The sequence below is a fragment of the Microcebus murinus genome, chromosome 24 (genome assembly GCF_040939455.1).
Source record: "Microcebus murinus isolate Inina chromosome 24, M.murinus_Inina_mat1.0, whole genome shotgun sequence".
Taxonomy (NCBI): domain Eukaryota; kingdom Metazoa; phylum Chordata; class Mammalia; order Primates; family Cheirogaleidae; genus Microcebus; species Microcebus murinus.
Genome location: NC_134127.1, coordinates 3,091,283 through 3,103,923, shown reverse-complemented (window position 1 = coordinate 3,103,923; position 12,641 = coordinate 3,091,283). Strand labels below are relative to the sequence as shown.

The window sequence follows — 12,641 nt, the reverse complement described above, 5'->3', positions numbered from 1 at the left end:
TTAAGTGAAGTTTCCCAAGAATGGAAAAACAAGCACCACATATACTCACCAGCAAATTGGTATTAACTGAACAGCACCTAAGTGGTCACATAGGTACTACAGTAATAGGGTATTGGGCAGGTGGGAGGGGGGAGGGGGGCGGGTATATACATACATAATGAGTGAGATGTGCACCATTTGGGGGATGGTCATGATGGAGACTCAGACTTGTGGGGGGAGGGGGGGAAATTAGCATTTATTGAAACCTTAAAATCTGTACCCCCATAATATGCCGAAATAAAAAATAAAATAAAATAAATTTAAAAAAAAAAGAATCTGTGAACCTGAAGATATGTCAACAGAAATTACATGAACTGATATACAAAGAGAAAAAAGTAGAGGGTGGAGAACAGAGCATCCATGAGCTGTGGGACATTGTCAAGTGCTCTATTAATAATATACTTGTAATCTAAAAAGGAGAAGTGGGGAGAGGGAAGGAGGAAGGCATTGAGAGAGAGTAAGACAGAGAGAGAGAGAGAATAGTAACTATCGAAAACAAATAAAAGAAATATGGGTACTTCACATTCAAACTGGTGAAAACCAAAGATAAAGAGAAATCTTGAAGGCAGCCAGAGCAAAGGAGAAATTACATGCAAAGTAACAAAGAAAAGAATTACAGAATTCTCTTCAGAAACCATGCAAGCAATGAAGTAACAAATTGAAAGTGTTCAAGAAAAACACTGTCTTCCCAGATTCACTACCCAGCAAGAACATACTTCAATCATGGATAATAAATGCTTTTTCATACAAACAATAACTCAAACAAAACAATATAAGCAGACCTGCACAAGGAGTGTTAAAGGATGTTTTTCTGAGAAAAGCTATGCACTTTATGTTTATCAACATCTTTACCCTTTTCCTAGATAATGCAAGAAACACAGATCACTTTAACTTTGTCTATATCCTTATAATTTATATGCATTTGTTATTGGGTATTTTAATTATCTATATTTTTAACCATAAAAATTAGTTTTTCTACATAATCAATGTTTCTTTACATTGATACATATCTACCACTCGTTTTGCTGCTTATTATCCCTTCCGATATTCAGACCATTCTTCAAGAGTTATTTTCCTTCTGCATAAAAAATACCCTTCAAAAAAATTTTAGTGAAAGTCTGTTGCTGGCAAAGTCTCTCATTTTTTGTTTGTTGAAAATATAATTCATTTTGCTTTTATTTGTGAAGAATGCTTTATTGGTATATTAAAATCCAAGTTGGCAATTATTACCTTCAGCATATTGAAATGACATTTATCCTCTCTTTCAACTTTCTTCCTCTTGTTAAAAAGTAGGCTCTTAGTCTGTTCTCCTTTTGAATATTAACCATTTTCTTTGTTAGTTTCCAATATTTTCCACTGTGCCTTGATTTCCTGCAGTTTAACTATGAAACATAACAGTGTAATTCTTTTAATTAATCTTACTTGGGATTTATCACATTTCTTCAAACTGAGGATGTGTATCTTTCATCAACTCTGGACAATTCTCAATCAAATTCTTATCAAAATTGCCTTTGACCCATTTTCCTTGTCTCCTCTCCTGAGATTCTAATTGCTTTTCATTATATCTTCTTTTTCTTTTATGCTTTTACATATATTTTCTGTAGTTTTCTCCTACGACATTCTGAATACTTTTATAGTTTTTATAAGACGTCTTACAGTTCACTAATTCTCTCTGTGGTTGTGTCTAAGCAGCTGTAAAACACATTTTCTGAGTTCTTTTGGTTATTTATTTTCAGAATTTCTAGATGGTTGTTTAAAAAATACATACAGTCACTTCTTCAGTTTTCAGTTTAAAGCAGCATAGTATTGGCACAAGAACACAGACATAGATCGATGGATCAGAACCCAGAACCCAGATATGAATCCATCCTTCTATTGCCATCTGATCTTTGACAAAGCACACAAAAATACACTGGGAAAAGAATCTCTATTCAATAAGCAGTGCTGGGAAAACTGGATAGCCACATCAAGAAGACTGAAACAGAATCTGCACCTCTCACCACTCACAAAAATTAATTCACAATGGATAACAGACTTAAACCCTAAGGCATATAACTATATGAATTCTAAAAGAAAATGTTGCACAAACTTTTACAGATGTCGGCCTAGGCAAAGAATTTATGAAGAAGACCAAAAAAGCAATTACAGCAACAAGAAAAATAAATAAATAGGACCGGATCAAATTAAAAAACTTATGCATAGCTGAGGATACAATCAATAGAGCAAATAAACAACCTATAGCTCGAGAGAAAATATTTGCATGCTGTATATCTGATGAAGGCTAATAACCAGCATCTACAAAGAACTCAAGAAAATCAGCAAGAGAAAACCAAAAATCCCATTAAAAAGTGAATAGAAACTTTTCAAAACAAGATAGACTAATGGCCAACAAACACATTAAAAAATGTTCAACATCTTTAATCATCAAGGACAAGCAAATCAAAACCACAATGAGATATCACCTAACTCCAGTGAGAATGGCTTTTATCAAAAAGTAACAAAACAACAGATGCTAGCAAGGATGCAGAGAAAAAGGCACACTTACACACTGTTGATGGGACTGTAAACTAGTATAACCTCTATGGAAATTAATATGGAGATACCTCCAAGAACTAAAAGTAGAACTATCATTTGATCCAGCAATTCCACTACTGGGTATTTACCCAAAGGAAAAAAATACATTCCATAAAAAAGACCCTGCATTTGAATGCTTATAGCAGCACAATTCACAATTACAAAGATATGGAAACAATCCAAGTGCCCATCAATACATGAGGGAATTAATAAAAGGTAGTGTATGTATGTATGTGTGTGTGTGTATATATATATATACACACACACATACATATATATACATACATACATACATATATATAGATAGATAGATACACACATACATACATACACACTATGGAATACTACTCAACCATAAGAAAAAATGACAGACTACCTCTTATATTATCATGGATGGAGCTAGAGCCCATTCTTCTAAGTGAAGCATCACAAGAATGGAAAAACAAACACCACATGTACTCACCATTATATTGGTAATAATTCATCAACACTAACGTGGTCATATGGGAAGTAACATTCATCAGGTGTCAGGTAGGTGGGAGAGGGTAGGCAAGGGATGAGTAAATTCACACCTAACAGGTGTGATGTGCACTCTCTGAGGGATGGGTACTCTTGTAGCTCTGACTTGGGCAATGTAAAGGCAATTTGTATAACCAAAGTATTTGGTACTCCCATAATATTCTGAAATGTAAAAAAAAAAGACACTTGCACTCGAATGTTTATAGCAACTCTGTTTAATTTGAATTTACAACTCAAGTGCCAATTAATACATGAGTAGATTAATAGAATGTGGTATATGTATACCACGGAACCATAAAAAAAATGGTGATATATTATCTTTTGTAACAACCTGGATGGAAATGGAGAACGTTCTTCTTAGTGACGTTATCGCAGGAATGGAACCACATGTACAAAATACTAAACTGGAACTAATCAATGAACACTTATGTGCACATACGGAAGCAAAACTCACAAGAAATCAAGTAGGTGACAAGGAGAGGGAGGGTATAGGAAAAAGTCACACCTAACAGGTACAATGCACACTAACTGGGTGAAGGGCACACTTATAACTTTGACTCAAACTATACAAAAACAAATTTTATAACCAAAAGGTATGTAGCCCAGGAAAATTCTCAAATAAAAAAAAAACTAATATAAAGTGAGTCATAAAGAGTAAACAATAGATTAGTGCAAGAAGAAAACGTAATGTAGGTTTCAAAGAAATTGTTAAGAAAAGATGGCGTGGTAAAGGTGACCTTCTGGATTCCTGCCCCCAGAGAAAGAGGCATAAGATCATGGTATACTACACTGAGTGGATCACTCCCCTGAAAGAACAGTGATGTGAATCAGCAATCAGCGTGGGACACACAAAACGTGAAAAAAAGTTGAATGGGAGATAGGATCATGAAATCTGGGAAGTGTGAAACAAACAATAGAAAATAGAGCGTGGGACAGCTACACCTGCCTGGCCAGCGAGTACAGTGGGATGAGACCCACAGGAGAACGTCCTGCTTCCCCACTGACCTCCACTCCCACTCAGACAGGGGGCTGCCTGAAGTCCGTGCAAAATCGTGGCAGGAGACATGGGGCTTTGTGGAGAAAACGATAGTGGGAAGCATCTTGAACTCCCCAGAGCTCTGTGCCTGGAATGCACTGGGTGGGGGAGGGACTGGTCTGAGCAGCTACTGGAGGGAGTTAGGAGACAGGTAATTTGCCTCTGGCAGTCAACGGATCCAGAACAATGGAGGTGAATGAATACTAAGTAGGGGAGTCTAACCTGGAAACCATTGTAGGTGAATAGGCCTGCTAATGGTGGGTCAAAAGAGTGAGAGCTCCTGAGATTGTGGGAGAGCAACATGAAAGAGACAACAAGGCAACCTGATGACTCAGCTCCCATTCCAGCACCTGCCAACTCCTGAACAGTTGCTCCCAGTGCTGGTGCTCGGCAGATGGGTGGGTACCATTTTCGGGGCCCACAAACCAGACACTGCGGTGTGCTACGGTGTCGGGCAGCTCCCTTCCCCCAGCCAAGGAACTCTCGTGATAAGCTTTCCCCTTACACAACCATGGTCAACTAGCCAGGCCCATTTTGATGGGTGAATTCTGAATACTTTCCCATTCGTAGGAGGCTAACACCTGAAGGACTTACAGACGCTGGGGTTCTGGGAGGACTGGGGCACCATCCTTTCCCCTAGCCAGCAATTTTCATGCCAAAAGTGGTAGGCTCCAACCCTGGAGGTAGGGAGAGGCAAGAATATCCACTTTCACTCTGTGACTAAGGTGAATGGGTGGAGCCCTGGAACAGATCAATAATTGACAGCCCAGTGACATTGCTCATCAGACTGGTTTACATCATCCAGTAGGATAATAACTCTAGGGATGGATTTCCACATCTGGTGGGCTGCCATTAATGGGTTCCATGATCAGGGAACAAAAATCCTAGCAAGAGGCCACAACAGGCTCCCCAAGGAACCCTTCCCATCAGGAGCAGCCTCCCAACTGTGGAAGAACACTAACCAACATATTATCAGCTCCCCCTGGTGGCAGGTCAAGCAACCAGAAACCCACACACATCCAGGCTGTTAGGCAGCAGCTATGATCTCATGCTTTACTCATAAACAGCATCTCCTGAAACAGAGTCTAAACAGGGCATGTTACTTTCCAAATTAAAACAGAAATGTGAGACATCATGGCTGATCCAGATGGGAAGGAAAGACTCGGCAAAAGAACTCTCGAAGTATGAAGAATCAACTAGAAAGCACACCCCCAAAGAGGAACACCAGGTCTCTACCAATGCATATTAACCAAATTCAGAAGACTAAAATAACAGAACAGTAATTTCAAACATGGATTGTTAGAAAACTCAATGATATGCAAGAAAAAATGGATAACCAACACACAAAACACACACACGCACCAAAAAAAAAATCCAGGACCTGGTAGAAAAATTCACTAAAGAAATTGGAATATTAAAGAAATATCAAACTGAACTCTTAGAAATAAATAACTTAGTCAAGGAGCTACAAAACACAGTGGAAAGCCTCAAGAACAGGGTACATCAACCAGAAGAAAGAATCTCAGGGATTGAAGATAACACCTTCCAATTAAATAAGTCAGTCACAGAGACAGAGCATAGAAATAAGAGAAAACAGCAAAACCTACAAGAAATGAAGGATTAGGTGAACAAGCCTTAAGTGAGAGTTATGAGAAGTCATGAGGGTGAAGAAGAAAATATACAAGAGTTGGATAAGCTATTTGAAGATATAATAGAGGAAAATGTCCCATGCCTTGCTAAAAATCTACATATCCAGGTACAAGAAGCTCAAAGGACTCCTTGGAGATTCATTACAAACAGGAAGACACCATGACATCGAGTCATCAGTGGACCAATATATCCACTAAAGTGATCCTTCTACAAGCCATAAGGTGAAAGGAACAAGTAACATACAAAGGAAAGCCCATCTGAATAATGCCAGACATCTCAACTGAAATCTTACAAGCAAGGAGAGACAGTAGCCCCATTCTCATTCTTCTGAAACAGAATAATGCCCAGCTAGAATCTTGCACCCTGAAAAATTTAATTTTGTATATGAAGGGGAAATAAAGACATTCTGAGATAAGCAAACACTGAGGGAATTCAACAAGACAAGACCAGCACTCCAAGAAGTATTCAAAACAGTGTTATCTTAAAGATGCATCTCTTAAAAATTTTAAAAAATAGAAATTATACCATGCATCTTTTCAGATCACAGTGGAATAAAATTAGAAATCAACCCTAATAAGAGTAATCATTTCTACTCAAAGTCATGGAAACTAAACAACCTTCTGCTGAACGATTATTTCATAAATGAGGAAATCAAGATGGAAATCAAACGATTCTTTGAAATAAATGACAAGGAGACACAAGTTATGAAAATCTGTGGGACACAGTTAAAGCAGTTCTGAGAGGAAAGTATATCTCCATAAATGCCTATATCTAAAAGACAGAGGCCGGGCGAGGTGGCTCACGCCTGTAATCCTAGCTCTCTGGGAGGCCGAGGCGGGTGGATTGCTCGAGGTCAGGAGTTCGAAACCAGCCTGAGCAAGAGTGAGACCCGTCTCTACTATAAATAGAAAGAAATTAATTGGCCAACTAATGTATATAAAAAAAAAATTAGCTGGGCATGGTGGCGCATGCCTGTAGTCCCAGCTACTCGGGCGGCTGAGGCAGAAGAATTGCTTGAGCCCAGGAGTTTGAGGTTGCTGTGAGCTAGGCTGATGCCACGGCACTCACTCTAGCCTAGGCAACAAAGCGAGACTCTGTCTCAAAAAAAAAAATAAATAAATAAATAAAAGACAGAAACATCACAAATACACAACCTAATGAATCGTCTTAAAGAGCTGGAAAAAGATGAACAGACCAAACACAAATCCAGCAGAAGAAGTGAAATTAATAAGACCAAGTCAGAAATTAACAAAATTGACAACAAAACAGTATGCGGAAGATAAATGAAACGAAAAGTTGGTTCTTTGAAAACATAAACAAAATTGACATGTCCTTAGCTAGACTAACGAAAAGGAGAAAAGATAAAACTCTAATAAGCTCCATGAAGAATGAAAAAGGAGAAATTACAGCTGATGCCATACATATAAGGTATCATCTATAAATACTACAAAATCCTTTATACACATGAACTGGAGAACGTGGAGGAAAAAGACAAATTTTTGGAAACACACAACCTGCCTAGCCTCAACCAAGAAGAAACAGAATTTCTGAACAGACCAATATTAAGTACTGATATTGAAACAGAAATAAAACACCTTCCTAAAAAGAATAGTCCCAGACCAGATGGTTTCACACACAAATTTTACCACACCTACAAAGAAAAATTGGTGCCTACCCTGCAGAAATTATTCCACAACATCGAGAAGTATGGAATCCTCCCAAACACATTTTATAAAGGCAATATAACCCTGATACGAAAACCAGGAACGAATGCAACAAAAAAAGAAAACTACAGGCCAATATCCCTTACGAATACAGACACAAAAATTCTCAACAAAATCCTAGAAAACCAAATCCAGGTGATTATCAAGAAAATAATCCATCACAACCAAGTGTGCTTCATCCCAGAGATGCAGGGATAGTTCAACACACAAAAATCTATAAATATAATTCACCACATAAATAGAAGGAAAAAAAAGATCATATGATCCTCTCAACAGACACAGAAAAAGCATTTGGCAAAATTCAACACCCTTTTATGATAAGAACACTTAACAAAATAGGCATAGACAGGGCTTACCTAAAAATGATACAAGCCATATATATGACAAGCCCACAGCCAACATCACACTGAATGGGGAAAAACTGAAAGCATTCCCCTTAGAATGGGAACCAAACAAGGTTGTCCACTATCTCCACTAATGAATCGTCTTAAAGAGCTGGAAAAAGATGAACAGACCAAACACAATTCAACAAACTGCTGAAAGGCCATGTTAGAGCAATTAGACAAGAGAGCGGAATTAATGGCGTCCACATGGGGGTAGAAGAGATGAAACTCTCACTCTTTGCTGATGATATGATATAATATCTAGAAAACCATAAGAAATCAACCAAGAGACTCCTAGAATTGATAAATTAATTCAGTAAAGTCTCAGGATACAAAATCAATACACACAAATCAGAGGTATTCACATACGCCAATAACAGTCGAACTGAGAACCAAATCAAAGACTCAATACCCTTCACAATAGCAACAAAGAAAATAAAGTATCTAGGAATATATTTAAGTAAGTAGGTGACAGACCTCTACAGGGAAAACAATGAAACACTGAAGAAGGAAATAGCCAAGGACATAAACATATGGAAAACCATACCATGCTCGTGGGTCGGCAGAATCAACATTGTTAAAATATCTATACTACCCAAAGTGATCTACGGATTCAATTAAATCTCTATTAAAATACCAACATCATTTTTCATAGATACAGAAAAAATAATTTTACACTTCGTATGGAACCAGAAAAGACCTTATATAGCAAAAGCAATCCTAGGCAAAAAGAATAAAATGGGAGGCATCAATTCACCAGATTTCAAACTATACTACAAGGCTATAGTAATTAAAACAGTATGATATTAGCCAAAGAAAAAGAGGTAAAGACCTATGGAACAGAACTGAGAACCCAGATATAAAACCATCCTCATATAGTCATCTAATCTTTGACAAAGCAGACAAAATCATACACTGGGAAAAAGAATCCTTACTGAATAAATTGTGCTAGGAAAACTGGATAACCACATCTAGAAGACTGAAACAGGATCCACACATTTCATCTCTCAGAAAAATCGAGTCAGGCTGGGTAACAAATTTAAACCTGAGGTGTGAAACTATTAGAATCCTAAAGGAAAACATTGGAAATACTCTTCTAGGCAAGGAATTTATGAAAAAGATCCCAAAGGCAATCACATCATCAACAAAAATTAATAAATGGGATCTGATCAAATTAAAAAGCTTTTGCTCAGCCAAACAAACTATCACGAGAGCAAACAGACAACCTATAGACTGGGAGAAAATATTCACATGCTACACATCCGATAAACAGCTGATAACTAGAATCTATTTAGAACTCAGGAAAATCAGCAAGAAAAAAACCAAACAACCCTATCAAAAAGTGCGCAAAGGACATGAACAGAAACTTTTCAAAAGAACACAGAATAATGGCCAAGAAACATATGACAACATGCTCAACATCTCTAATCATCAGGGAAATGCAAATAAAAAACACAATGAGATATCACTTATCTCCAGTGAGAATGGCCTTTATCAAAAAGTCCCCAAACAATAAATGTTGGCATGGATGAGGAGAGACAAGAACACTCCTACACAGCTTGTGGGAGTGCAAACTAGTACAACCTCTGTGGAAAGCAATATGGAGATACCCTAAAGCGATACAAGTAGATCTACCATTTGACCCAGCAATCCCATTATTGGACATCTACTCAAAAGAACAAAAGACATTCTATAAAAAAGACATATGCACTTGAATGTTTATAGCAGCACAATTCACAACTGCAAAGATGTGGAAAGAACCCAAGTGCCCATCAATACATGAGTGGATTAATAAAATGTGGTATATGTATACCATCGAGGAGTATTCAGCTATAAGACACAATGGTGATATAGTAGAGCTGGAACACATTCTACTAAGTGAAGTATCCCAAGAATGCAAAACAGGCACCACATATACTCACGAGCAAATTGGTTTCACTGATCAACAACTAAGTGCACATACAAGAATAACATTTATCAGGTGTCGGCCAGATGGGAGTGGGAAGGATGGGATGGGTATATTCATACATAATGAGTGCGATGCGCACCATCTGGGGGATGGATAGGCTTGAAGCTCTGACTGGGGGGGTGGGTTCGGCAAGGAGGGGAAGGCGGGGCAAGGGCAACATACGTAACCTAAACATTTGTACCTCCATAATATGCTGAAATAAAAAACAAAAACAAAACAAAAAGATGAGGATGTTCACAGGGAAAATATATTTGCTAGAGCTATACAATAGGATAATAAATTTATTTTTAAAATAATAGGAGCAATAATTGCTTTAAAAGTAGTAATAAAATAGATACAACTTACTTGTTTACTTATAAAAATGTTATAATCCATTGGGTATTTTTCTGTGTTTTTGTTATGGTTGGTAAAAATTGGAAATTCATTGTTTTCTTTCCCTAATTTATAAAGAAGATGCTGAAATTCAATTGTGTATTCCAGAGGCTCAATTCCGTAAGACACATTTTCAAATTGCAGTATTCCTCTGTAAAATTAACAAAAAAATTTTAAGTGCTTTTAATCAAATCTATATTATGAAACTCTGACAAAATTCAGAAAAAGAAGTGACAAAGATATAAAACATTTTGAGTCCAGTATTTTGATCCAACCTCTGTCTTAGAGAGGATTCGGAAGAGACAAAATATTATCCTAATCTACAAAACCAACTTTCCATTTCTTTTTTTTTATAGTTACAAAAGCAGTAGAAATTACCTTATCAATTGCTAAATGTACAAGCATATACTATTACAGTGATCAAGTATTAATAATTCCTCTGTTTTTCAAGTCAGTGACTTAACTATCTTAAACATAGCTCCTCCCACACTCTTGTAGTAAATCAAGTTTAATTCTCATTTCTGTGGTTATGAAAAAAATAACAGAGCAAAGAAGACAGGAAATCTAAACCTTTGAGAGAATTAGAAATGTCTCTGTCAGTGAAAAAAGTGAGGAAATACAAGAGAATTAGAAACATGTTCAGAGGAAGATATCATTGAATAATCTACACATAGGAATCCTCCTCCAGCTCCACACTTAATATGAACAGAACAAATTCACAGCAGCCAAATAGCATAACTATGGTGTTTCGTAATCAATGGTGGAAAATAAAAAACCTCAGTCCAGAACACGTGCTGAGTGTGACAACAGAATTCAGATATCCTTCGATATTTCCTTGATAGAAGCATTGAGTCTAGGAAAGAAAAAAATGTATGGTTACTTAGGAATTAACAAAATGTTATAATGATTTCCTACTTCTATGCTTGACAGAAACCTCCTGAATGTTTTTGACAGGCTACGTTGTGGTCTATATCAGCATGAGTAAAGTGACATGCAGAAAGTCTCCCCGTATCTGCCACTTTCACTATATTAACTACTCTTTTTAGACTATGACTTGGGATTACTATTTTATACTCTGCATCCAAAGCATTACTTCATGTTACATAAAATAATTTTCCATTATACAAATTTAGTTCACTGACTAAAAGACAAAGATCTAAAATACAGATTTTAGATCTGTATTTCTTTAAAAATCTAATATGCCGCTAAAAAGGAACATATAAAAATATAATGCCACAGAATACTGAAGGGCTGGATGCCAACACAAACAAAAGGATGATTCTGAAGCTATATTGATACGGAAACGTGGACTTTAAGGCAAGAAGCACTACTAGAGATAAAGATGGAAATTTCATGATATGGGTTTTTCAATTCATCAGGAAGATACAAATATTCCAAACTGATTTTAACTTAATAACACAGCTTCAAAATATATAAAGCAAAAATTAAAAGAATAGTAAAAATAGAAAAATATATAATTATAAAAGAGATTTTTAAACCTAATTTTTCTCAGTAACTGATAAAATCATGGATTCAAAATCTACAGAAGGTTGGAAAAACATGGTTAGTAAATGAGCTAATTAATACATGTAGAACACTATACGTAAAATCTTTAAAATACACTTTCTAAAGATACATAGAATATTTATAAAAATGAAATCATATTCTGGGCCATAAAGTGCGACTCAACATGTTTCAACAGACTGAAACTGTACAGTTTGGACTCTGACCACTGTACAATCAAGCTAGAGATATAGAGAGTACTAAACGTCTCAGAAATAAAGATTATATAATGTTTAAGATTCAATAGTTTTATAAATTTGATATAAATAAATATAAGATTTGTTAGAAAAACACACTGTTTTATGATGGAACTAAGGGCAGGAAGAAGGGCCAATAAAGGGAAATGATAGTCCTATCCAATTTAAGTAAAGCGACATAGTACCCAATTTAATATTTCTATAAAATTTTAATATATGCTGAGTGCTAGGCACTTTTCTAGAAACTGGTTTTACAGCAATGAATAATACAAAACAAAAGCCCACAGGAAGATTATAGTGCACTGGAGAGACAGAAAATAAATAGATAAAATGTATGGTAGATCATATACTGATAACTGCCATGGGAAAAGCATAACAGGTAAAGGAAATATAGAGAGTATTAGGGTAAGAGAGCAATTTAAAATAGGGGCTAGTCAAGGACTGATAGAGTGATTTTGAGGACAGAACTGAAGAATATGAGGGAAAAAGACATGTGGGTCTCTTGGGAAAGAACAAGCATTTGGATCCCATGAAATAGAAAGCATGAAGACTTTGGAAGGAGAACATGCTGATATGTTTAAAGAACCGCAAGGACAGACACCAGTGTGGCTGGAA

The 12,641-nt window shown here is 36.4% G+C and overlaps 1 protein-coding gene across 6 annotated transcripts in view; it reads right to left on the bottom strand.

Moving 5' to 3' along the window:
* LOC105866636 (disintegrin and metalloproteinase domain-containing protein 32-like) overlaps window positions 1–12,641 on the bottom strand; it is a 162,704-nt gene that overhangs the window by 115,398 nt on the left and 34,665 nt on the right. For all 6 annotated transcript variants that reach the window (XM_075997224.1, XM_075997228.1, XM_075997226.1 and 3 more), the window contains 2 exons: window positions 11,043–11,119; window positions 10,240–10,417 (listed from right to left, as the gene is read on the bottom strand). In XM_075997224.1, the coding sequence (XP_075853339.1) occupies window positions 10,240–10,417; window positions 11,043–11,119 (255 nt within the window). The remainder of the gene's footprint in view (window positions 1–10,239; window positions 10,418–11,042; window positions 11,120–12,641) is intronic.